A 24826-nucleotide genomic window follows, 5' to 3' on the forward strand; every position below is an offset into this window, starting at 1 on the left:
AAAGAAAAAACAATACGTTTGACATTTATTGTAAATACTTATTCATTGTTGTAATATTATCACATTTATTTAAATATAATTAGTTACAAAATATCAAGGTTCCACAATAAATCAAGTGGTGTTGGTTACTGGTTGGGGGAAATTTTGATTCTCTTACCCCAAAAATAGAAACCCAAGATTTACTTGATTTTCTCAACGAAATTTAGCGAAGTTACTGTGTTGAGTCATTCTTACAATAAGCAGTTGAAAACAAAACCCTAAAAAGGGTTCTCAGTAAGAACCAATTCGCCGCCTGATTAACCTCTTCTCCCCCACTCTTACCTTTCTTGATACATATAACTCGAACAAACCCTCATCACTATCACTCTTCTTTCGCCTCTATCTTTCTTAGTTTCTTGGAAACCCTTTCTTTTATACTCGCTGTTCTTGCAATCTAATGTGAAAACAGTGATAAAAAGTTGCCAAAATTACGCTTATTGTATCTTCTGTCTGTAGCTTTTTAATTGTTATTTATGTTCGTTGTTTGACGATCGAGTATCGTGCCTGTAGATTATAAACGAGTGACCATGTTTCTGGGGTTTTCTTGATCAAAGTTTTGATATTTACGGGTTTCAAGAATTGATTCTTAGGTTTTTAGATCATAGTGAAGCTCAAATTTTTAATTTTGTTGTAGGGTTTTTAGGGTTTGTCTGTTTTTATTACGTGAGTGATCAAAAACTCGATTTTTATTAGCTAAATCCACAAATTTCTTTATATTCTCATCCGGGTTATGATTGTTTAGGGTATATTATCATTTCTTTTATCTGGGTATCTTTCTTTTTAGATTTATAGGTTTAATTGGGGTATGCGCATATAGTTTTCATCCTTGAAGATGTTATCTGAATTGAATAGGAGACCCATGATCGGCACGAATGATGGTTCATTTGGAGACGAGTTGGAGAACGAGTTAGGATTGTTGCTTCACGAACACAGGCGAGAAGCTGATGATCATGAAAAGGAGTTAAACATGTATAGAAGTGGCTCAGCGCCACCTACTGTGGAGGGTTCTTTGAGCGCAGTTGGTGGTTTATTTGGTAATAACAATGGAAGCAATAATAATAACAATCATTTAGCATTCTCTGAGTTTGCTGGTGGCAATGGATTTATGTCGGAGGATGAACTTAGGGCTGATCCCGCTTATTTATCCTACTATTACTCAAACGTTAATTTAAACCCTAGGTTGCCGCCACCATTGCTGTCAAAAGAGGACTGGCGGTTTTCCCAAAGAATGCAAAGTGGTGGTGGTGGCGGCGGGGTGGGTTTAGGAGGGATTGGGGATAGGAGGAAATCCAACCGGACTGATGGTGGTGGTGGTGGCGGCAGCGGTGGTGGTGGGGTGTCTCTTTTTTCTATGCCGCCTGGCTTTAACTCGAAGAAACAAGAGGCTGAGGTTTCAGAGGCAGAGAAAGTTAAGGTTTCAGCTGAGTGGGGTGGTGATGGATTGATTGGGTTGCCTGGTTTAGGGCTAGGTAGCAAACAGAAGAGCCTTGCTGAGATTTTCCAGGTGATATTTTTTTTTTGTTTTCTTCTTCAATTTTTATGAATTTTTTTTTTTATCTTCTGATTTCTATTTGATGTGTTTGAAGACATTGTTTAATGTCACTGAATGATGATAAAGTTGCTTGTAGCAATGGTTTTGTGACGCTTGTTATCAAGATTCAAGTGATGTTTGGATGTGTGTTTAAACTGATATTGTTTCGAGTATCTTGATAAATGTTGATTATGATTATTTAGTCAAAAAATAATTAGATCTGGAGAAGCAGTAAAAAGTTGCTTCACAAAAAATTGGTTAGACTGATTACTTGTTCTGATTGTTCAAGTTGCAATAATCGCTTTCAAAACTTACTTGCTCGTTATGTTGACTTTTTGAATCTTTATATCATTTTTTTCATGAATTAAAAACAATGTTATTTTTAGGTTGATCACTCATTTTCTGATTATGTGATATTGAGTGATCAGAATCAGCTAATCAACTGTAATAACAAAACACAGTTTGATGTTGTGACAAATTATGTTTGTTCAAAGAAGCAGTAGATAAATCAAGGGTAAATAAGTAATTTCACTCTCCCTTTTGGTTCAAACGCAATATACTGATTATATAATTCATGAAACATGCAGGATGATTTGACCCGTTCGACTACACCTTCCGGGCACCCATCTCGACCCGCAAGCCGCAACACTTTTGAAAACAACGATGACAACAACACACTCCCAACATCATACTCTTATGCTGCAGCATTAGCAGCTTCTTTATCAAGAAGCGGGACCCCCGACCCGCAACACATCGCCCGGGTTCCAAGCCCGGTCCCGACTCCAATCGGAGGCGGGCGGGTCGAAAAAAGAAACCTAAACGGTCAAAACAATCTCTTCAATGGCGGGTCATCTTCAAAAGATTCAGAAGATCTGGTGACTGCATTATCTGGCATGAACCTGTCAAATGGAAGCATGGGTGAAGCCAAGAATCGGGCCCACTTTGATCAGAATCCAGATTACCATGATGCTTATCCATCCAATAATAACAATAACAGTAACAGTAACAATAATAGTAACAGTAATAATCTGTATGTTGATGGATCCTCTAATAACATCTATGGAGGCTGGGATCCAGCGTATTCCAACTATGGTACAACCGCGTACACCACCAATTCGCCACAAATGGTGTCCGGTCAAGTCGGCAATTTGAACCTCCCGCCACTTTTTGAAAACGCTGCTGCCGCGGCCTCCGCCATGGCTTTCCCAGGAATGGAATCAAGGTTCGGAATGGAATCACAGAGCAGAATCGGGGGAAACACGCCTTTTATCGACCCGATGTATCTTCAGTATCTGAGAACAACCGAATATGCAGCTCAGATAGCTGCTCTGAATGATCCGGGTCTCGATAGGAACAGTTATTTAGGCAATTCGTATACGGATTTGCTTCAAAAAGCATATCTTGGAAGCTTATCATCACCACAGAAGTCACAGTATCCGTTTGGTGGAAAGTCTGCAAGTCCAAACCACCATGGGTATTATGGGAATCACGGGTATGGAATGGGATTATCGTATCCCGGGAGTCCATTGATAAGCCCGGTTCCGAACTCGCCTCGGGGGCCGGGTAGCCCGATTCGACTCGGTGAACTCAATGCACGATTCTCCCCTCAGATGAGGAACTTAGGTGGTGGTGGTGGTGGTGTTATGGGGCCTTGGCATCTTGATGGTGGTGATAATAGCTTTGCTTCTTCTTTGCTTGAAGAATTTAAGAGCAATAAGACTAAGTCCTTTGAGCTTTCTGAAATCACTGGGCATGTAGTTGAATTCAGGTATACATCTGTATATAAATATATGTATATAAGTTTATAAATGAAAATGAGTAGATGTTTTTAAATTCTATATTAAAAGTTGATATTGTTTTGAATGAGCAGTGCGGATCAGTATGGGAGTCGTTTCATTCAACAGAAACTTGAAACTGCAACTACAGAAGAAAAAAACATGGTTTTCCAAGAGATCTTTCCACAGGCACTTACACTGATGACTGATGTTTTTGGAAACTATGTGATTCAGAAGGTATAATAATATCGTTCAAGATGGGGCCCATGATGGAACAGAGTTGACTTTTTTCTATTTTTGGATTGACTTTTGTTATTTCAGTTCTTTGAGCATGGAATGCCAACCCAAAGAAGAGAATTGGCTGGAAAGCTTTTAGGGCATGTGTTGACACTCAGCCTTCAGATGTATGGTTGTCGTGTAATCCAGAAGGTAAATTATCGTTTTCATTTGGTAAATGGTAATTGACATGAGTTTTTGTCCATGAATTTGTCTAAATGTTTTGACTTTTTTAGGCAATTGAGGTTGTTGACTTGGACCAAAAGATCAAAATGGTGGAAGAACTTGATGGACATATCATGCGATGTGTACGTGATCAGAATGGAAACCATGTTATTCAAAAGTGCATTGAATGTGTTCCTGAACAACATATTCAATTCATCATCACCACTTTCTTTGATCAAGTTGTCACCCTTTCCACCCATCCATATGGGTGTCGTGTCATCCAGGTTGATACTCTGTTCTTTTAGTTGTTTTCACTCAACTTTTTAAAAGCTAAATACAAGAAATAGAAAAACATGTACTCTTATTTATGTTTTTGCAGAGGGTACTTGAGCATTGTGAGGATCAAGAAACACAAAACAAGGTGATGACTGAGATTCTCGCATGTGTAAGCATGCTTGCACAAGATCAGTATGGAAATTATGTTGTACAGGTGCAGAATACAAAATAGGTCTTATTTTGATTTTAATATTTCATTTTTCTATATGATATTTTGTTTATAAAATATATGGATTTTGTGTTTGGAGCACAGCATGTACTGGAACATGGAAAGCCAGATGAGCGTTCGATTATAATCCATGAGTTGGCTGGAAAGATTGTTCAGATGAGTCAACAGAAATTTGCATCAAATGTTGTTGAGAAATGTTTGACTTTTGGTGATGCTAGTGAACGCCAACTCCTTGTGAATGAGATGCTTGGCACTACTGATGAAAACGAGCCTCTTCAGGTTTGTTTTCCTAAAAGATAGTTTTTAAACATTATCTTTTATATCCAGACAAGAAACAGTTGATGAAAAACAAGAAACAGGGTGTTAATGTAATTATGTGATTCAGGCGATGATGAAAGATCAGTTTGCAAATTACGTGGTGCAAAAGGTACTGGAAACTTGTAGTGATCAAGAACGTGAGCACATACTGACACGAATCAAAGTTCATCTGAATGCACTGAAGAAATACACGTATGGGAAACATATCGTTGCTCGTGTAGAGAAGCTTGTTGCTGCTGGAGGTATGTTATGTTTCTAAAAGTCAAAATGTTGACCTAAAACTTTTGGAGTAAATAGAATTTAAAATTTTGGTGAAATTGACAATTGCAGAAAGGAGGATTGCAGCCCAGTTGTCACATGGTGCTTAGGAGCATCATTCCATAGGAAGAGATGTACAGCTAATTAACTGAGAGGCTAGTTTGAGAGCTATACACCTTTCTGTCTGAAAATAGTGGTTGGTTGAGGCTATATTATATATGAGCCTAGATTTGCAAATGTACTAGAAGAAACTGTAAATGCTGTAGTTTTATACATAGTCGAGGGGGCTACACGGGTTTCCTAAATTTATAAGGGTGTAAAAATGAGTGTTACACACTGTGACGTGACTGTGACTGTGACTGTACAAAAATGTTGCCCGTGGGTGTTTATGTTTCTAGGCAGAGAGTCGGATTGTTCTTGTTATGTATCGTATCTTATCGTATTTAAAACAGTTTTCTTATTCAGTCAAAAATGTCACTTTGAACCTCTCTCTTTTCATGCTTCTTGTATTTCAATTTCTCTTACTTTAAATGCTAGTAATTCTAGGACAAGATTGGTCCAAACGTTTGATATGTTAGTTATTGTGTATATAACTATCTTAACATTTTTTTAGTACTTTTATGTCTACATTTTCCAGAAACCAGATTTCAGTTCAAGATTTTTTTATAAATGTTTTCTTTGTTCTAGGTAATGGAATCAGACAGCCATTTACTTTTTTATTTTTCAAACTTAAATGACATTGCTTGATGTTTTGCGAAATCCGGATCGGATGAGAATATCCTACTAAAATAAGCTTTTGTAGCATCTATTATGTTTTGATGTTGATCTAGACACAATTTGACGTTTTTAAGCCGTGACCATAATTCTTGTACAATTAACGACATAAAATCACATAGACATTAATTGGCATGTCACGTTGGTCTTACCCACTTCAAGACAAATAGATAAAGTTGTGATGCTTGATTTGAGTTGGAGAGCCTGGTTTCAAACATATTGAATAATTTTTTAGTCTCTAAATGAGATTTTTGGGCAAAATAGATGTATTTCTTAGGGTTTAGAAAACTAAAATTTCGTTATAAAATAAAGACCAAAGAGATATGATCACATCGGGTAAAGATCCTACATATCTTGTTTCAGAATCGATCCTAGTGTGATCAAAACTTGTCTACTATTCAGCCATCAATAGCATCTCCATACTGCTCAAATACCCCCAACTATGCCAAAGACTAACGAACCAAACACACGGGTCTCCGTGACACCGTTGCCGTCCCAACTCATGTAAGTGCAATCCATGTTGGTTCACGACTTGCCGTGACCCCATCCGACCACTGGAATGAGAAGTCACGGTTCCTCACCATTCTTTCCATCACCCAACCACAAATATGAAGACTCCTGGCCAACACCCAGTGGGAGTGGGACTATAGGCACACAACCATCATCCCATCGACCTACAGGAACCCAATAAATATCTCACTCAACACATATAATAAACCATAAGAGTTATACCATTCTGAAACAAACAACATTCCCACAGACTAGGCTGCCACCAACACATCATCAAACGAACACATGATTGCGCGTGACCAAAAATCAGATAGATGGTTGAACGCTTGATCTAACCAGAAAGCAATAAGTTAGATGAGAACCATGCCTGAAAGCCAAACCAAGTGTTCTCAGGATATCTTATCCAATCCATTTGAAGTCCTCATAATCATGTTAAACGGACCTTAACCATCATCAGAAACATCCTCATGAACAATCGAAACAAGATCGTGCACCTTGATTGAAACTGAACACATCCTACTAATGCACAACTAACCCAATAAAACTTCCAGACTTGGAAGAAGATTCCAAAAATATTCAGAAATGCTGTTAGATGCAAACTGTGGACAATCTGCCTTCACGTGGCCCTTCTGGTTGCAGCTGAAACAAACCTGAAATCCCTTGGGGAAATACTAGCCAAATGCCTCTCCTTGCCACACAGGTAGCAAGCTACCCCGACCTACATGGTCCCTCGTGTCCCTTGTCGCACTTCCTGCAAGTGCAGCCTTTCTGGCCTCCGATTCTCTGATCCGTGGGATTGGGTCGCTTAGTCGCTGGCTGCGACTGCACATGCCTCCTATCTCTCCCCTGGGTCTCCTTTTCCTCCCTAGTTTGAGTCTCCATCTCAATATCTTTCCTCCTGGAATTGGCCTGCAGCTAAGCCAATGTCTGATACGTGGTGTTTGTCACCACTAAGCATCTACATTCTAATTCTAGAGTTCTCTCAATACTGCTCTCCTTCATAAGATCTCCGCTGCCCTCGCCATTTGCTTCGCGTATGCCAATTGTACATAATAAGAGACTCAATAGACATTCGAATAAATGATTCTTCCTCAAACCCACAACCAAACAAGGAACAGGAAGAAAGGCTAAATTAGACATTCTAAGGCTATGAAACCCTAACTATGTATAACTATGTAGTATACACAAAGCAAGTAGTAAGGACAGATTCAATCTCAGAAGAACGAACTCCTAGGCTAAGGAATCACAAATCAAGTAACTTTATCATCCTATTCCCGCAAGATTCCTTAGCCTACCACTAACTAGCATGCAATTCTATCAGCTCATAGTATAGATATATCTACTATGCACTACTTATAATATAAATTGTGGTATTTTGGGAAGCTACCGCTCAATCGCTGGTTGATTGCACACACTGCTTTTCTGAGTTTTCCTCATGTAAAATTTTTCACTTCTTGTTAAGTTTTAAAAAAAATTTAGATCCTTAGTTTGAGTTTGAAATCACCTAGAGGTTCATCCAAATCCCTCAAACCAGGGCTCTGATACCGAATTGTAACACCTCAGATTTTAGATCAAAATTTTCATTTTTAAATTACCAAAATCAAAGTTTCACAACCAAGTTATCAAATACATAGTTATCCTAAAACAACTAGTATCATAATTATCAGAGTTCATAAACATGTCCAAGTAGTAAATCTCCCAGCCCGTGTGTACAATCAGACATTCGCCTTCCCGCGATCTTGTGAAGTACCTGCCACATATAAATAAAAAACTGTAAGCACAAAGTTTAGTGAGTTCCCCAAGATACCACATACAATATATCACAACATAAAAGCAACAACTAGGGGTTATTCGCAACCCTGAGGACTATCAGCAGTCCCAGCGAGCTAACAACACGTCTTGTGGGTTATCAGCAACTCTGGTTGGCTAGCAGCAACCTCGGTCACATATAAATAGCATAACATAACCATAACGGCTAGAACCAACTGGTCATCATAAATAGAACTATCCTACTACACTTGTAAGAATAAGTGAGGAGACTCACCTGATACTGACGGCATGAAAACCTAGCACTCGAACTACCGGATCAGTGAAATGACGAGGTTGGGACCGACTATGCGGGGTGTAGCCAGGGCCTAGGAGTACGCCCAACGTACTCCGTCTGTTCCCATTTCTACCAACTTGTGTCTTAAACCCTTAAGACAATTACTCCCAAACATAGATCCGACCATTCTAAGACGTCTAAAATCATAAAGTCATCAACTTTAAGCATGTGCATGGCTAGAAAAAATTCCCAAAGCAACATTCATAAACTCCCAACACATTCTAATCTATTTTGCTCATGCATGAACCAAAAGAGGTGATCAAACTACCATTTTTATGAATCCACAAGTCCCATAATACATGAAAGGACAACTACAAACCCCTGGAGTGGCCCAAACTCATAAAGGTCCAATCTTTGGGGACAAAACTCTTTAAAATTCAAACATAGAGATCTAATGAAAGACTTGTCAAGGTACAAACTTTATATTTGAAAATGTTGCACAAGAGGGGAGCTTTTTGGATCTACAAGCTTGCTAACACCCACTTCTTCTTCTCAAGCTTCCTTCTTCAACTAAATGCACCAAAAACACCCAAATGAATTTGCAAGGCTCACACAAACACTCAAACTCGGGATTAGGGTTTAGGGAAGGTTTGGAGGCTGATAAGGGTGACCAAAAAAGGACTTAATGTTCTTTATGTAGGGAGTAACCCATGAAATTAGGGTTTGGAGTCTGGGCTAGTATGCTCGACGTACCACATGTACACCCCATGTACTAGCTGGCCACCCGTGATCATGCACACTGCATGAGTACGCTGCACACACTCATATGTATGCCCTGCATACGACCAAATCCGAGAGACTTTTTCTTCAAGGGACCAAATGTGTCATTTTTGATAAAATTTCAAGAGATAATAAATATACCTGATTTTCGGGATGTTACAATTTAGTCCTAACCTACGAATGTCACATGAGAGCTTCAAATACGTAGTAGTATTGTAGGGGTACCACATCAGTGTGTTGTGTGGGGGATTTTGTATGTCGTTTTTAGAAATGTTGACTTATGACCGTACAAAGTTCCATCGTTGATTGCTCTATGCCATAGTGTCGACGTTAGACACAAATATTATGAAGAACATGTAACATACAAACATCTTAGGTTTTTGAATTGATGTTTATTTGAATACATGTTTTGTGTTTAATGTTTAGTTTTAAAATGATGTTCTATGAAATCTAAAACAAATTAATTAAAATGTAAAGATTACTACAAATACATACAAGAGCATTTCAGTTCGAAATCATACAAAGTGGTCATGTTGAGAATCGCTTTAAAATTTGGTTGAAAGTAAATATGTAGGTATTTCATATGGTTATTTTGGTGATTATATAGAGAAAATAAAATTACGAACATAATTAGTTATACATGTTAAATAGAAGCCAAATATTAGTTTATTTAAACATTATAATATGCAACCTAAAACATTAATAGAAACTATGGATAAACAAAATTATCAATAAATTTAAGTTTTTAATAATAAAAAATAGAATTAATCAAATCTATTTGTTTTAGAAATGATTTAATATGTTGATTATATAATAAGTTGTAACTAGTAATATTATCTCTGTGTATAATGATAAATTTTTGTGTGTATAAAGAAAAAGTTAATTAGAAACTATTAATATCATCCCCTTTTGCTTGAAATTACTATCAAATGTGTCTAAAATTTTGTCAAATGCTAAATTCTTTTGTTACATGTTATGGAAAATTTGTAAAAAATAAGGTTTGGAAAAAATTTGAAAAAAAATAATTGGTCCAAAATTGTAAAAAAAAGGAAATTGCATGATGTATAATATACGTTGTGAAAAATATAACATGTGCAACAAACAAGACATAATTGTAATTTACGATAAAAGGTGGGTTACATTTAGTTATAGCATGAAAGTGCATTCCTTAAGGTATCGTATTTGCCCTTCTTAATGTTTTATAATATCATATATACCCAGATCTAATTTTTATTGATTTATAATCCTTTTTTATAACCTTAAATCATTAAAACTAAAAACAACAATCAAATGGACAATATCGCCCTTCCTTTACAAATCATTGTTATAATTCATTGGCCTTTAGACGAGGTTTAATTCATTTAATTCCTCATGATCAGTTACATGTGTTGAGGCTCATTACAATCACAAATTTGCTGGGCTTCCCTATCGCATCCTGGCTTCTTCCCTATTGCAAGCTCTTAATACAAAGGAGCAACCTCTTATTCTCCCTTGTTGCCGCACACAAGCAATACACATCAGGTAATTGGACAATGATGCACCAGGTAGGTTTCCTCTTTTTGCAAGATTGATAGCAAGCTCGAGGTTGTTTAACACATCAAATTAAGATTTTAATAGTAATAAAATAGTGAAATTGGTCAATGATGAAATGACATTAAGAACTTACCTGTCCACTAACAAAAGGCACAATAGTTGATTCATTTGCAGTGGCAAGTAAGACCTGCCCACGTCTATTAACATCATAAAAACCCCCGACTAATGAAGCTTCAGATGTCAGAAAAGTTGGAGCTTGTGGTGGCAAAAGAAATAAGAATAGAAGGATTATCATTTCCAGAGAACTATTTAAAATGTATAAATATCCAATCAACCTTATGCAACCGGTTACAATATGAATAGATATAGAAAGCAACTATCTTTTTTTCAGTTGCAGTATTAAAGTAAATATGGTTACTTTGAAAGAGGCAAATGATGTTGCATGCACTTTAAGTGCTTGACTCTCATGCCCACCATTGGCTGAAATCCAAAACAATAAAATAGAAGAAGATAAGACACTTGCAGAACTCCATAGGCTTCAAAACGCAGGTGCTCACTTACCTCCAAATTTTAGGGAAGTTGTCTTTCCATCAAAATTTGGTAAAATGATAGGGAGTGGAAGATTACAACCCCAACCAGTTGGCATCAAGAAACGATGAAAAAGAACAGGGGATAACAATTGATCACCTCCATATTCTAAATCCCGAAAACGTATCAGTCTGGAACACGAAGAGATTAATGAGAATTGTCAAGCTTGGGACATTAAGCACATCAGATGAACAATTGCATAACCTAGATGAACAAGAGGACGAATCAATGACAAAATCAATGAAAGCCAACATAACTGAGCTCTCAAATACAACATAACTAAGCTAATTGTAAAAAGAATTTGAACAACTGAGACTAAGAACCCTAAAAATGAAATTCGCATTCCAAATGATTAAAAATAATAAATCACATTTTGTTTACCTTATGCATGAGCATGATGTGAATTACAGGGGAAGCAAGCTGCGATCGGAAGTAATAACAGGGAAGGAACGATAAGAATTAAGGTGAGATAGGAAGCAACGATCGTAAGTAGCTGTGGTATTGGAATTTACAAGTAAGGGCATTATTGTCCATTTCATATTTATTGTCAATTATAATGATTCAAGGTTATAAAAAAGGATTATAAATCTATAAAAATTAACAAAAAAATACATTTGGGTATATATGATATTATAAAACATTAATAAGGGCAAATATGATATTTATATTTTAGGCCGGACAAATACGATATTTAGTTGTTTAGTAAGGGTATATACGAAATTCTCCCTTTTTACAACTACACATACATAAAATGAATATGTAAAAAAAGTAGAAGTTGATTTTTAAAAAAATATATTTGTAAATATGGGGAAAATCTTAAAATACATGTATCAAAGAGAAGATCTAAATCTTTGTAAAAAATAACTTAAAAAACTACTTTTATAAAAACGATTTGATAAAAAAAAATATTAAAAAATTGTAAAAATTATTTTTTGTAAAATAAAAGAAACGAATTAAAAGAAATATAATTTATAATAATAAAGGAATTTTAGAAACATGCATACAACACAAATAATTTTTTAAGTAAAATAACTAATTTTATAAAAATGATTTAATAGTTGTAACAAAATAACTAAAAAGCTAAGTTTTAAGAAATATATATAAAAAGAAAGTTGTAAAAAATATTTGTAAATCCTTCTAAAAGAAGTTTGGACCAAATTAGATAAAAAAATGGTTAAAATGTAAAATGAGAGAGTAAGGTACCAATTTTGCAATAAAGGATAAATTTACATTTTAAATGGCAAAAGTCAAAGTTAAGGTCATGTGGCTTAAGATAAATGGAAAAGTTTTGTTTGTTAGTATCGTAATTTAGGAAGACGTTATGTTATTTTTTTGGAAAGATTTTATAGAAAAGAACCGTTGGAATTCGGAAGTCGAAAGGATTGGGTCGGTGTATTGGCGCTTAATATATACCTTCTTCACTCATCTGTCTGTTCTCCAAACACCACAGGAGACATGTTTCCTTGAAGAAGAAGAGGGTTTTATTTGGAGGCACCACCTTCTCCTCTTTTCTTCTTCTGTTCCCGCGTTCAAGAATCCTTTGCGTTTCCCTCTTCGTCTCTTAGGTAACGTTCATGATTCCTTTATTTGTATTATTGATTTTAATTTTGTTATTGTTAGGTATTTTCAATAGGCCATGATTCTTCAGGTCTCTCTTCTTCATTACTGGATTCATCGGTCAGTTTGGTTCAAGGTCATCATCGATCAAGAAAAAGAGCACACATCTTTTTTCGCTCCGGGTTTCTTTCTCTTTCTCCTCCATCTTTTTTTTTTCTTTGTTGGTTTATTGGATTTTTGTCGTCAAATTGAATCCAAAACATGAAAGCATCCATCAAACGAAAGATGATTGGTCATGGAAGCGGCGATGTCGGTAAATTAAATAGTTTTGAATTCAAAAAAGTACGGTTTAGTTGTAGATTGTTTTTCTGTGCAGTTTAGGTGTTTGATGAAATCTCTGAATTAAGTTAAAGAGTTGTTTTACTTTGTTTTGAGGGTAAAAATGTTACTGGATTAAATTATGTAGAGATAAGTAAATAATCACAGGCCAAAATAAAATACTAAATAACTTATTGGGTTATTAGAGATTCACTTAGGGAAAGATAATGTATTTGTTTGTATTTTTAACTCAGAAGTGTGTTGTGGTTCTAACGAAGAGTTGTGCATAAAGCTGTATGTTTCTGTTTAATTAAGTTATGTTTCCTTTCCAATTATTTTAAAATACACTTGGATGCGTTTGCATATGTGAAACAGTTTTTTGATTGTCTTTGCTACAAAAATATTTGGACTTATGTTTGTAATTTTCTTGCTGCAGGATTTTAGAGATTGAAATTTGATTTTTGGGGTCATAAGGAAGGTTCAAATGATCATTTCTGCTATTTGATTACTGATTTATTTGCTATATGAATCGGTGCTTTTTATTGTGTAGTGTTCATGATAGTGATTTCTTTATTGTACTCAATCACATCATGGCAAAACTGCTGCTTCTTTATGACTTGATTACTGTATTTTCATTCGTGTAGGATAACTAGAAATTGTTGGATGACATGGAATAACTGAGACCTACTATATATTCTGTAGTGTTTCAGGATTATGTAACAGAGTATGCCTAGTAATTCGTTACAAAAGATTCTTGTTATTTGGTTGATTCTTTTATTTTTTTAAAAGTGTGCTTTTATGTAGCAAATTAGGACATCAGGGAAGGGAAATGCCAAAGGGCTGAAATATTAAAAACAAGTGGTCAATATAAAGAGATGTCAGTAGTTACCTTTGTATAACTGATGAGGTAATAATCAAATCTTTTTTGTGATTAAAAATATTATATATGAGAATATTGTTCAAAAAGAAAATCATTTTTTTGCAGGAACCTCTTCATTCAGCTGTGATATGCTTGAACAAGCATCTTATTGTTACATTTTCTATCAACCAAACCAATCATCTTAAAAAGGTTTGGATTTCATCTCGTTTTTTCTGGCGGCAATTTTTGTTACTTGATCATATATTAATATTTTAATAGATAATTTTCATTATTGAATATCAATGATTTTGTAACAGTAATTAAATACACTATATAAATGATTTATCTATTTTTTTAAGTATTTTTTAAGTTTTGGTCCCTGAATGTAGCTGATTTTTTTTTTTTTTTTTTTTTGAGGTTGATAACTTTTTTGGTCTTTGTTTCTACTAAAATGACAACAATTTTAGGACCAAATTTGCAAAAAATAGCCAATTTACTTGGAACAGGGACCAGAAATGTTACCAGAACCTCAAATAAGGACCCAAATTGATAAATTAGGTATACAATCAGGGACCGAATGTATATTTTACTCTGCTCTCTAAGTTTTTGTGCTCTATATTCTTCTGAGAAGTTGTGCCTTTTTGTATAGGATAAACCATGCCATTCATGCATACAGAAACACTCTTTCTGTTTTGAAAAGAAACAACATGGAGTTATATTTGGGATCATATCCATTTTCTTATAGGACAGTAAGTTAGTTCAAAATGAAGTAGTTATTAAAGTTTAATATAATACGCCGAATTGGATGAAATTACTTTTTTACCCTCCTTAGACACAAGTGTTACAGAATATCACTGATTCTGTAACACTATATGCATGATTTATCTATCTTTTTTTAAGTATTTTTTGAATTTTGGTCCATGAGTGTAGCTGTTTTTTTTTCAATTTTGGTACTTACTCACTAAAACTGAATATAAAAACTTGAGATAAATTGTCTTTGTTTATGCTGCAAATGTATGAAACTGCAGTTAATGCCAATCAGGTCCGGATGATGTGTACAAGCCAGATTTTGTGTGCCACACAGACATTGCATATAGTAAGTTTCAAATGGTTAAGTTTTTTATTAGTGTCTAATCAATCACTTTGACATTTTATTTGCTGATCTTTTTGTCACAGATAACTATTGTGCAATTCACCTATCAGAGACAAAAGGCACAAAAAGATTCCAATGGGAGAGGGGACCACAGACAACCACAAGAGCACTACAAAGCTAGTAAGACAGCAGGGGCATTTTGGGAATTAAGGCAGATCCTCTGTCATTTTAGGTTATATTATGGGAGGGCGTTTGTTATGAACTCACTTAATTTATAACTTCTGTTGTTTTGATAGTGGGGTATGATGGTTAATCATTTGTTTCATATCTTATGAATTGCACTAATAAGATTCTTTACTGAAATGATGCTACAACCTTCAAACTCTCATATTGAATGATAATATAATATTATAGGTGGTTGAAGGGCTAGATGAGCTTGATCCCATCTCTTCCATCAACAACTGGGTGGGGTTAAAGGTTAAGTGTATGATTTTCTGAACTTATTGCTCAGGTAACTTCAAAACCTTTTGTTGAGTCACATTCAAATTTATTAAGTTCCATCCATCAGATGTGTAAGTAAATGCCAATTGTGTCACCATTAGTTTGTTCCCCATGCTTTATTTCAGTTACATAAATCTTATCTTCCTTTGGCACACCAACAAATTATGAAAAGTCCAACCAGATCATATTGGCAAACTATGGTGGCTCAGTTGCAGTAAGAAACTCAAATTTTATGTTGTTTCCAAATTAAGTTCATGATAATGATAACTTTATTGTACTTCATCACATCATGGCAAAACTGTTGTTTCTATTTGACTTAATGGGGAACAAATTAAAACTTTACACTGTATTGAATTTGTTGGATGACATGGCATAACCGAGACCTATTGTATTATGCCAGTGTTCCAGGATTATGTAACAGAGTATAAATTTATGGAAAACGCCTTCAACACTTTTTTAGTTTGCCTGGTAGTTTTTTACACAAGATATTTGTTATTCAGTCAATTCTTTTATCTATTTAAAAAGGTGTGCTTGTATTTATCAAATCGGGACATCAGGGAAAGGAATGCCACATGGTGACAAGTGGTCAATATAAAGAGGGTGATGGTGTGTACTACTTTCATATCTCTGATGAGCTAATAATCAATTCTCTTTTGTGAATAAAAATATCAATACATGAGAATATTGCAATAAAACTTCAATTTTTTTTTTTTTTGCAGGAACCTCTTCATTCAGCTGTGATATTCTTGAACAAGCATCTTATTATTACCTTTTATTTCTGCCAAACCAATTATGCTAAGAAAGTATGGATTTCATCTCATTCTTTGTGGTGGCAGTTTTTGTTACTGGATCATATATCAATACTTCAATAGATAATTTTGTTTTACTAATAATGGATAAACTTCATTATCGAATATGAATGATTCTGACACAGTTGGTATGCTTTTCTTGGAAGGCTTGATGTGGTAATGAAACATATGTTGGAAATTGTGGCTTCTAGTCATCAATCAAAGCCAATGCAATAATTTTGTTGCATATATATATGTAGGATGGAATTAAGCTCAAAGATTTATTTAACCAATGTAAGTGCTCTCTTTTCCTTGTTTAATAGTCTCTTTGAAAAATAAAAAGGTTATGGTATGTGCAGCTCAAGACATTGAAGACAACCCCTGTTATGTTCTATCCAACAGATGTGTAAGTAAATGCCAATTGTTTCACCATTAGTGTCATATTTTTTTGTTTAATGTTTATGAATTTGGAGTATTTATGTTTGATGTGTATATAGTATAAAATCTTTTTCGGTAATTAGCAATTATAATATTTTATAAAAGAACCACTAAAGGGTGTTTCACTTCAATTCTTTTGATAGATTTGCAAAATAAACACAAAACAACACAAGAATGGAATTGAAATCCTTTTGATTTCCTGTCAATCATACACATGACAAATACCAATTCCTTTGACATATTCCATTCATTACTCTGCAACAAGAAAAGGTTTTAGAAACCAAATAAAGAGCTTATGTTATGGTGGAGAAAAGGTAAAGAAGTTCCCCTGAGAATCAAAGTCTTAGCATGTATGTTTTTACCCTTAAAACTATAAAACACTTGATGCTTTTTATGTTCTTATTTAGCTTTTGTGTTAATGTTAAAAGGTACACTTTGAGTTCCAATAAGGGTGTTGGGTTATTATGCCTTTCTGTTATGAAATTATGAACTTTGCTTTATCAAATTACCGCCTTCTATCCACTGATTACAAAAGATACAAGTCTATGACCCTATTTGTGTATTTCCAGAAATACCCCTTTGTTCCAAACTCATGCTTGTGTTTTTATCTATCTTCAGGAAAGCATGGGATTAACATGCTTCATGTAGAATCAATAAAAAAAAAGAAGAAGATGTTGAATATTGCAATGAAAATGCCTTCAGCACTTATTTAGTATGGCTGGTAATTCTTTACAAAAGATATTTGTTATTTAGTCAAGTCTTTTATTTATTTAAAATGTGTGATTTTATTTAGCGAAAATGGGAGATCAGGGAAGGGAAATGCCACATGATGTGATCTTTGGTGGGCTGAAATGTTAAAAACAAGTGGTCAATATATATAAAGAGGGTGTTGGTGTTTACCTTCGTATCTCTGATGAGGTTATAATCAGTTCTCTTTTGTGAATAAAAATATTTTATATGAGAATTATGTTTTGAGTCACGAAGGTTAGGATATGATATATTAGTTTGTTCAACCATCAAATGGAGAGACAAATGTCTAAGTCAATGTATGTTTTTGTTGTTTCATTGCTGTGTTTTTTATCAACTCTAGATTTCATATTCATATACACGTGCTTAATGTAAACCCTCTTCTTTTGCTCTACATTTCACACCATAGTTACTGATTTTGTTGAGTGTTGATTTTCCAAAGAAATTGAAGACATGAAAATGGAAGGTTTACTTTTACAGGTTACATTGATTGAATATGACACCTTGACATATTTTGATAGTGGTATGATGGTTAATCATTTGCTTCATTTCTTATTGGTTGCACTGATAAGATTCTTTATTGAAATGAAGCTACAACCTTCAAGAACTCATCAACCACTGGGGGTAAAGGTTGTATCATTTTCTAAGCTTATTATTCAGGTAACTTCAAATCCTTTTGTTGAATCACATTTTAGAACTTTTTGCTAAGTCTATCTTGTTATCGTAATAACAGACTTAAGCATCTATCTCCAATAACATGAGTTTCTTTGATTTGAGTTTTAAATCTTTCATGATTTCTACCAATTGATTACTGATTTATTTGCTATATGAATTGGTGCTTTTTTGGGAAGTAACAACCATTACCTATTTCTTTTCGTCCATCAAAACAAGATGATGTTGCTACAATATGTTATACAAGTGGACACCAAAGGTTTTTTTTTTTCTCTTTTCAAGTCTACCAAAGTTTAATCTTTTCTTACCTTAAGTGGAACTTATTCCTTTTCCTACATGGTTAGGGGATAGAAACCTGACTGCAAATGTTGCTGGTGGAAGTCTTGAAATTAAAGTTGTATCCATCAAATGCCATTGTTTTCACACATATATGAAAGGTCCAACCAGATGATATTGGTGGCTTAGTTGGATTTTATCAAATTTCATCATCTTCTGTCTGAATTAAGTTCATGATAATGATCTCCTTATTGTACTTAATCATATCATGACAAAACGGTTGTTTCTTTTTGATGATGGTGGAATTAAGACCTATTATGTTCCACGACTATGTAACAGAGTATATGATATGATGGGTATGATAGATTTGTTGTATTTTTCAATTTGATATGATAGATTTGTTGTATTTTTATTACAGTATTGTTGTAATAGCAATCTTTTCATTTATCTGTGTTTTATGCAGAAAAATGGACATGTGGCTTTGGTTATGGTCATTTCTCTTAAGCTTTGCCCTGTTTCTAAGGTTTTGTTCAGATTCTTCCATGTTTTCTAAATTTTGGATTTTGATTTTTTGAATTTTTGTCATATTGAAAATATTTGGCTTCCTATATATGAAAGTTTGAACATGGCATTCATGTATTTTTTTTTATCCCAAATGAGTAAAACAAAACCCACATGAATGTTTAGAGCTTCTTGACATAAATGGGGACTCTCTCCCCCGCTCTGGCTGTAATTCATTTAAAAAAAACTTTGTCTTTATTGTTTGGACTTTTTAATTGAAATCGGTCTCTTTTGAATTTTATTAGATTATAAAGAAGAGGTCCATCTAACAGATGCATAGTTTGTTAGACAAGAAACTAATTAATTATACATGACTTAGCCCCTACAGGCTATACAAGTTCAAATTGTGAATGTTGTATGCATCAGATGTTTGACAACCAAATGCTAAGGTATAAATTTATCTGTTTAGATGCTCACAACATTCATCACATGTTACAATGCTTTCCTATTAAGTGACTTGTTTAGTAGTTTTTTCTGAGAAATGTTTTTTTTTTTATTCAAGTAGGTGACAAAGGAGCAATTAGAACAATGTTATTACTTATTTTAACAGTATTTATTTACTTTACCATGCAGCTTATCAACCTGATTTTGTATCAACATGCATGGTTCCAGTTTTTCAATAAAGAAGTTGAACTTGTATGCAGCATATGTGTATGTGTATGTGTATGTGTATGTGTACCCTTTTCAGACCATGAAGCCTTTGATCATCCTGTTAGTTACATGTAAAGTGCATTGTTTCTCATTCTCCCATTTAAGTTAGTTACATGTAAGTCTTTGATTATAATGAATGTCAGGCCTTTTTGTTTCTTCTTCAACTGACATGGATCCTAAGTATAAAATATTTGGAATCAATGTGTGAATTGTTGAATGCATCTATGTGGTCCACTTTCTGAAAACTCGAAACGAAATTAGTTTAATAGGAGAAGCTGTAAAAATAAGACATGAATAGTTGATATGTTTCAGACATTTGGGGATTATTTTTTGAAGGACACTCACGAAGGTTAGGATTTGATATTAGTTTGTTTCAGTCATCAAAACAAGAGACATTTGCCTAAATCAATGTACATTTTTGTTGTTCCATGGTAGTGTTTTTTTTATCAACTCTAGATTTCATATTCATATACACATTCTTAGTGTAAATACACCCTCTTCTTTTGCTCTACATTTCACACCATAGTTACTGATTTTGTTGCTATGTTAGTGGTAGAACATGGGTACAATGTTGATCTTCCAAAGAAATTGAAGACATGAAAGTGGAGTGTTTACTTTGTTGGGTTCATTATCAAACATTAGATATTGCTTGAATATGAAACCTTGACATATTTCTCTTTTGGTGACAGATTATCCTTTGAAGCTAGTCAGTAGATTTCTTGATCATCCTCGCATTGGTTGGCTCCTTATTGTGCAAGTATCTACTATCTACATGTCAAAGTATCACTATATTAGTTAGGCTTTCTTCACTAAAACTGAATATAAAACATTGACATAAATCGTCTTTCTTTATGCTGCAAATGTAGTAAACTGAAGTTAATGCCCAATCTTGATCTTGCAGGTCCGGATGATGCGAATCACTCTTCTGCAGAATGTGTGCCACTGACATTCCATATTGTAAGTTTACACCCATTTTTCAAACGGTTTAATTTGTGATATTAGTTGCTAATCAATCACTTGGCCATTTCAATTGCTGATGAGCTTTTTGTTAGAGACTTAGAGATTCCTTCTGTGGGTTTGATAATGGTATGATGGTTAATCATTTCTTATCAATTGCATCTCTTCCATCAGAAACCGGGGTTAAAGGTTGTATCATTTTCTTAAACATGTATCTCCAATAACATGAGTTTCTTTGATTTGAGTTTTTAATCTTTCATGATTTCTATCAATTGATTACTGATTTATTTGCCATATGAATCGGTGCGCTTTAGGGAAGTAACAATCATCACCCTTTGATGATGTTGCTATAATATGTTATACAAGTGGACACCAATTTTAATTTTTAATTTTCGAAAAAGTTTACCTATGTAAGCAGTGAAATCGCTTTGTATTTGTATGGTTATTATTAGGGTCATCTAATCTAATCTGCCACACTTATCAACACATAGATTCTTCCCCATGTTATATGAATTTCTGAAGATTGTAAGCAAATCATAATTTATGTATTTCAGATACTAATTTGTGGTTATTTGATAGGATAACTGGAGCAGTCAAGAAGAGCATATAGAAATCTAGAAAAAAAAACTAAATGACCATATATGATATGCCAAGGTAAGAAACCAAATTCTACTTCGCTGATTACTTAATATACATCTAAGATGTCTAATAGGGTACTAATAAAAAAATACTTTTTATTTAATGGTAAATGCAATCAATAGTCTAACACACGACCTTTTGCCTTGAAAATATTAAGTTTGTTTGATTCCGGTTGCCAATTATAGTACTTTCTACTGTTTTTCTATTAAGACATTGCATTTTAAAAATCTAAGTATTTTGAAAATCTGAACTTGTTTCAATTTGGTTAACATTTATAGCATTTTATATTCAAAATATTTGAAGTTGATCAAGAAATTTATGGAAATGTCCTATTCCTCTACAGTACTGTTTTAGTTTTTTTGTAATGTATTTATGTTCTATTTGATTGTTTATTATTGTAGTAACACTAACATATACTTTTTTGGGTACCTTATAAAGGCGAAAGCTGAAATCTGTGGATGTTTGAGAAAGGTTATACAGTCTTTTGTGCTATAATTTGATCTTGTTTTCATTGTTATTAACATCTATGAGGTTTTCGTATGCATTTGTTTATGCCATAAGGCAAAATATATTTATGATTTTTTAAATGTGACCTACTATTTTCAAGTCTAGCATTCCCTCCTCTTTCGTATTATAGTGGAGTTAGTCTAGGAGTTTCTTGCTACAGTTAAACAACATGTTCTTATTGTCATTGTCAGGTTGGTGGTGGTTTAGGTCGAAAAGGGAATCTTTTTTAAATTTTGCTACTTATTTCATATTTTTTCATAACATGTTTGGTACCTGGGTCGTCACCTAGATGTTAAACTTATAAAAATTGGCAACATACTTGGATCTCTTTACCAATAATTTTGCTCATTTTAGTAGGGAAATAAATTTTGGTTCTTATTTTATGGTTTCATTACGTTTTGGTACCTAGGTCGTCACCTAGATGTTAAATTTATGAAAATGACCATTTTGTCCCTGTCATCTCTTTTATTTCCATTTTCAAGGAGCATGCTGAATTTTCAACAAAGTCTCACTCTTTCCTTAAAAACTATCGTCATTCATATATGCTGAAGGAGAAAAACTAAACCCTAAATCCATAAAAATAGAATCTTTTTGAAAACATGGTACTCATTTCATGTTGTGATAAATATGCTTGGTCTTTGGGTCTCAACCTTAACAGACCGTATGTTAAATTTATGAAAATGACCATTTTGCCAATGTCTTCTTCATATCTTTCATTTTCCTGTTAAATTTATGAAAATGACCATTTTGACAGGTAAATGTCTATTTTGCCCTCCAACTTTTATCACCCTGACCCACATATGCAGAGTATTTAGTTTTTGGGTTTTGATCGACTTTGGTTTGGTTAAGATGAAGGAGATTGAGTAGATGAAGAAGTACAACATATTGAGCATCCTATCAACTCATCAAAATTGACTCTTTGTTTTCTTTCATGCTTGTTCCTTGCTCTCCCTGAACTTGATGAGTTGATCAACAAGCAAAAAAAAAGTATAAGATGTTTAAATACAACACTTTTCATGAAAGTTACAATACTTCCCTTTTAGAAAAGTTTAAGATTTAAAAGTACCTATTTGTCCATTGATTTTTAGCCTACACAACACTTCCATGAGTTTTACATACTCCACTGCTTCTAAAAAGTTGTTAGCATCTTGAATTATGGTACAAAAACTTGTTTGCTTTTACGATTGATCTGCATGGAAAGTTATGTTCATATGTACATTCATGGGTTAGTTTTGTTAGTGTATGTAGTGAAAGTGATCTTGCAGATTCCATACGATGAACTTGGAACAAGAGGACTAGAGAAAAATAGTTTTTTGTTGAGAATGTTAATCATTATCGATGGTTTGTGTTAATGGTAAACAAATAAATGTAAGTAGTTTGCTATTTATTGCAATTGTTGTTAATCATGAACAATAAGATTCACATGCTTTCAAGTTTGAAGTTTGAACTACTTGGTTGTAGCAACATACAAAGGATTCGAGGATTGTTTATGAAGAGATGGCTAAGATGATAAGTGATTACCTTGTTTTTGTCAGTTTTGTCAAAAAATGTTGACATAGATGAAGAGATGGCTAAGATGATAGTTTATGAAACTGAATCTTTATCAGCGAAACTTGAGGTTCTTAACTTGTTTGAATTGTGTCTATAATATCTCTCACCTTCCTGTTTGATTAGTTCTTTTAGTATTTCTTAAGGATTTCAAAGTTAAAAAACAACATATTTGACATTGAAGGTCAAAATTCAGCCCACAATTTTTTGTGCTTTGCTCCTTTACTTCGGTATGAGGATTGAGTCTTGAATAGGTCTACTATATTTCAGAATCCAATGAATGTTGAGATATCTATATGAATTAGAAGCAGGAGGCATCCAAACACCAAACCTCCATAAATGACAACAAACTTTGACAACTTTAGAAAAAGCAACAACATTTTATATTGTAGCAGTCAAAGTCAAACATCAATGTGTAATTAATGGCAACAAACTTTGAGAAACTACAAGGATTAAAAATATCAGATTCTAACAAAGTATGAACTTTTAAGATTAGTAAACACAAGATTTCAAATAAGAAAAAAAATATAAAATGCTTCAGTTAACTCCATTGATAGACATCTTCTGTCCTTTCACTCAAAAGATTGATAACATTGTATGTGCTCGTTTTAAGTAAAGTTAATGGGGAACATCATCATGTACAAAATTCTGCTCTACATTCAAAGGGTCAATAGCAATGTTCTTATCATTAGAAGAGTGGCAATTTCATAATCACGACACAGAAACAAAGCTGTAAGAAATCAAATTGAAAGGTTTAGTGGTCTGAATTCATGATCTTGATTACAGAATGGATTGAAATTGTACCAAGTCTTTTTTGATTTTGAGTATGCAGAATGGCAAATTGTTCGTTTGAATTTCCCTTTAGCCTTCTATTCACATTTCAGATTTGGACCTTTTGAGGGGTTCCGAACATAAAAGTTATGAGTATCTTTTCCTTTATTCACATCTCTTGTTGGCACATTTGGAGATTGATTTTGCTTAAATTTTTTTTCCATTCGAGGTGGCAGTAAATACTGGAGAGGACACTTTTCGAAGAGAGTTAGGGGCTCTTTGGCAGAATCTGAATTTTTAAGAGGTCTGAATTTCTAAGAGGGTCTGAATTTTTAAAACGTTGTTTGTTTGGAACATCTGAATTTTGTGTCAAATGATAAAATAACCATTTTACCTTCCTAATAAAAACAACTTGAAATACATATAAAATTGACATGTTTTGAAATCTAATAATATATATAAGCAATTTTTGTCAATTTAAACTAAAATGAATATCAAAGCACACACAAAAATCATATCCATATGTATAGTTATAATTTCTTCACCATAACATACATAACTTCTCTCAAGCATTCCATTGAACACCTCATGTGCAGAATTCATTGTACAAAATCCAATAGTCCTGCATACACAATCAACACACCAAATACCTTCAAACAATTATGTGAACACTAAGCATCTTTATCAAAAACACTTTAGAGGTTGTATCCTTTAATCTTTTGACAATGGAAATAATAAACAACATTTTTATAACGGAATTCATCTATAACAGAATGATAATTTGGGAACCATGCAATCTCATGTTTTCTACCTAGAAATTTACATCATAATTAAAAAACAATATGAA

At 33.8% G+C, this 24826-nt stretch overlaps 1 protein-coding gene and 2 long non-coding RNA genes across 4 annotated transcripts; 2 read left to right on the forward strand and 1 right to left on the reverse strand.

Moving 5' to 3' along the window:
* The first annotated feature begins 213 nt into the window (after nt 1–213).
* On the forward strand, nt 214–5353 carry LOC145055259 (pumilio homolog 2-like). The gene is made up of 9 exons (XM_079003554.1): nt 214–1543; nt 2158–3338; nt 3441–3582; nt 3667–3774; nt 3858–4070; nt 4166–4276; nt 4376–4570; nt 4677–4851; nt 4940–5353. Exons 1-9 carry the CDS (start codon nt 872–874, stop codon nt 4975–4977), a joined length of 2835 nt encoding a protein of 944 aa, XP_078859680.1. The 5' UTR covers nt 214–871; the 3' UTR covers nt 4978–5353.
* Nucleotides 5354–10171: 4818 nt separating this feature from the next.
* Nucleotides 10172–11591, reverse strand: LOC145051993 (uncharacterized). 2 transcript variants are annotated; one of them, XR_013683893.1, is made up of 4 exons: nt 11478–11591; nt 11070–11300; nt 10927–10988; nt 10172–10763 (listed from the first exon to the last, which is right to left on the reverse strand). It is a non-coding gene; the product is annotated as an uncharacterized LOC145051993 (long non-coding RNA). The 2 variants fall into 2 exon arrangements; XR_013683892.1 differs by having other exon boundaries at nt 10172–10988.
* Nucleotides 11592–12439: 848 nt separating this feature from the next.
* LOC145055261 (uncharacterized) lies at nt 12440–23110 on the forward strand. The gene is made up of 16 exons (XR_013685123.1): nt 12440–12661; nt 12745–12835; nt 13408–13878; nt 13957–14040; nt 14859–14926; nt 15007–15103; nt 15338–15434; nt 15550–15638; nt 15950–16030; nt 16144–16506; nt 16572–16618; nt 17269–17371; nt 17444–18328; nt 18414–18701; nt 18809–19295; nt 19480–23110. It is a non-coding gene; the product is annotated as an uncharacterized LOC145055261 (long non-coding RNA).
* The last annotated feature ends 1716 nt before the right edge of the window (nt 23111–24826 follow it).

Source organism: Lactuca serriola, chromosome 5 (assembly GCF_051521515.1).
Source record: "Lactuca serriola cultivar US96UC23 chromosome 5, Lser_US96UC23_V15, whole genome shotgun sequence".
Classification (NCBI taxonomy): domain Eukaryota; kingdom Viridiplantae; phylum Streptophyta; class Magnoliopsida; order Asterales; family Asteraceae; genus Lactuca; species Lactuca serriola.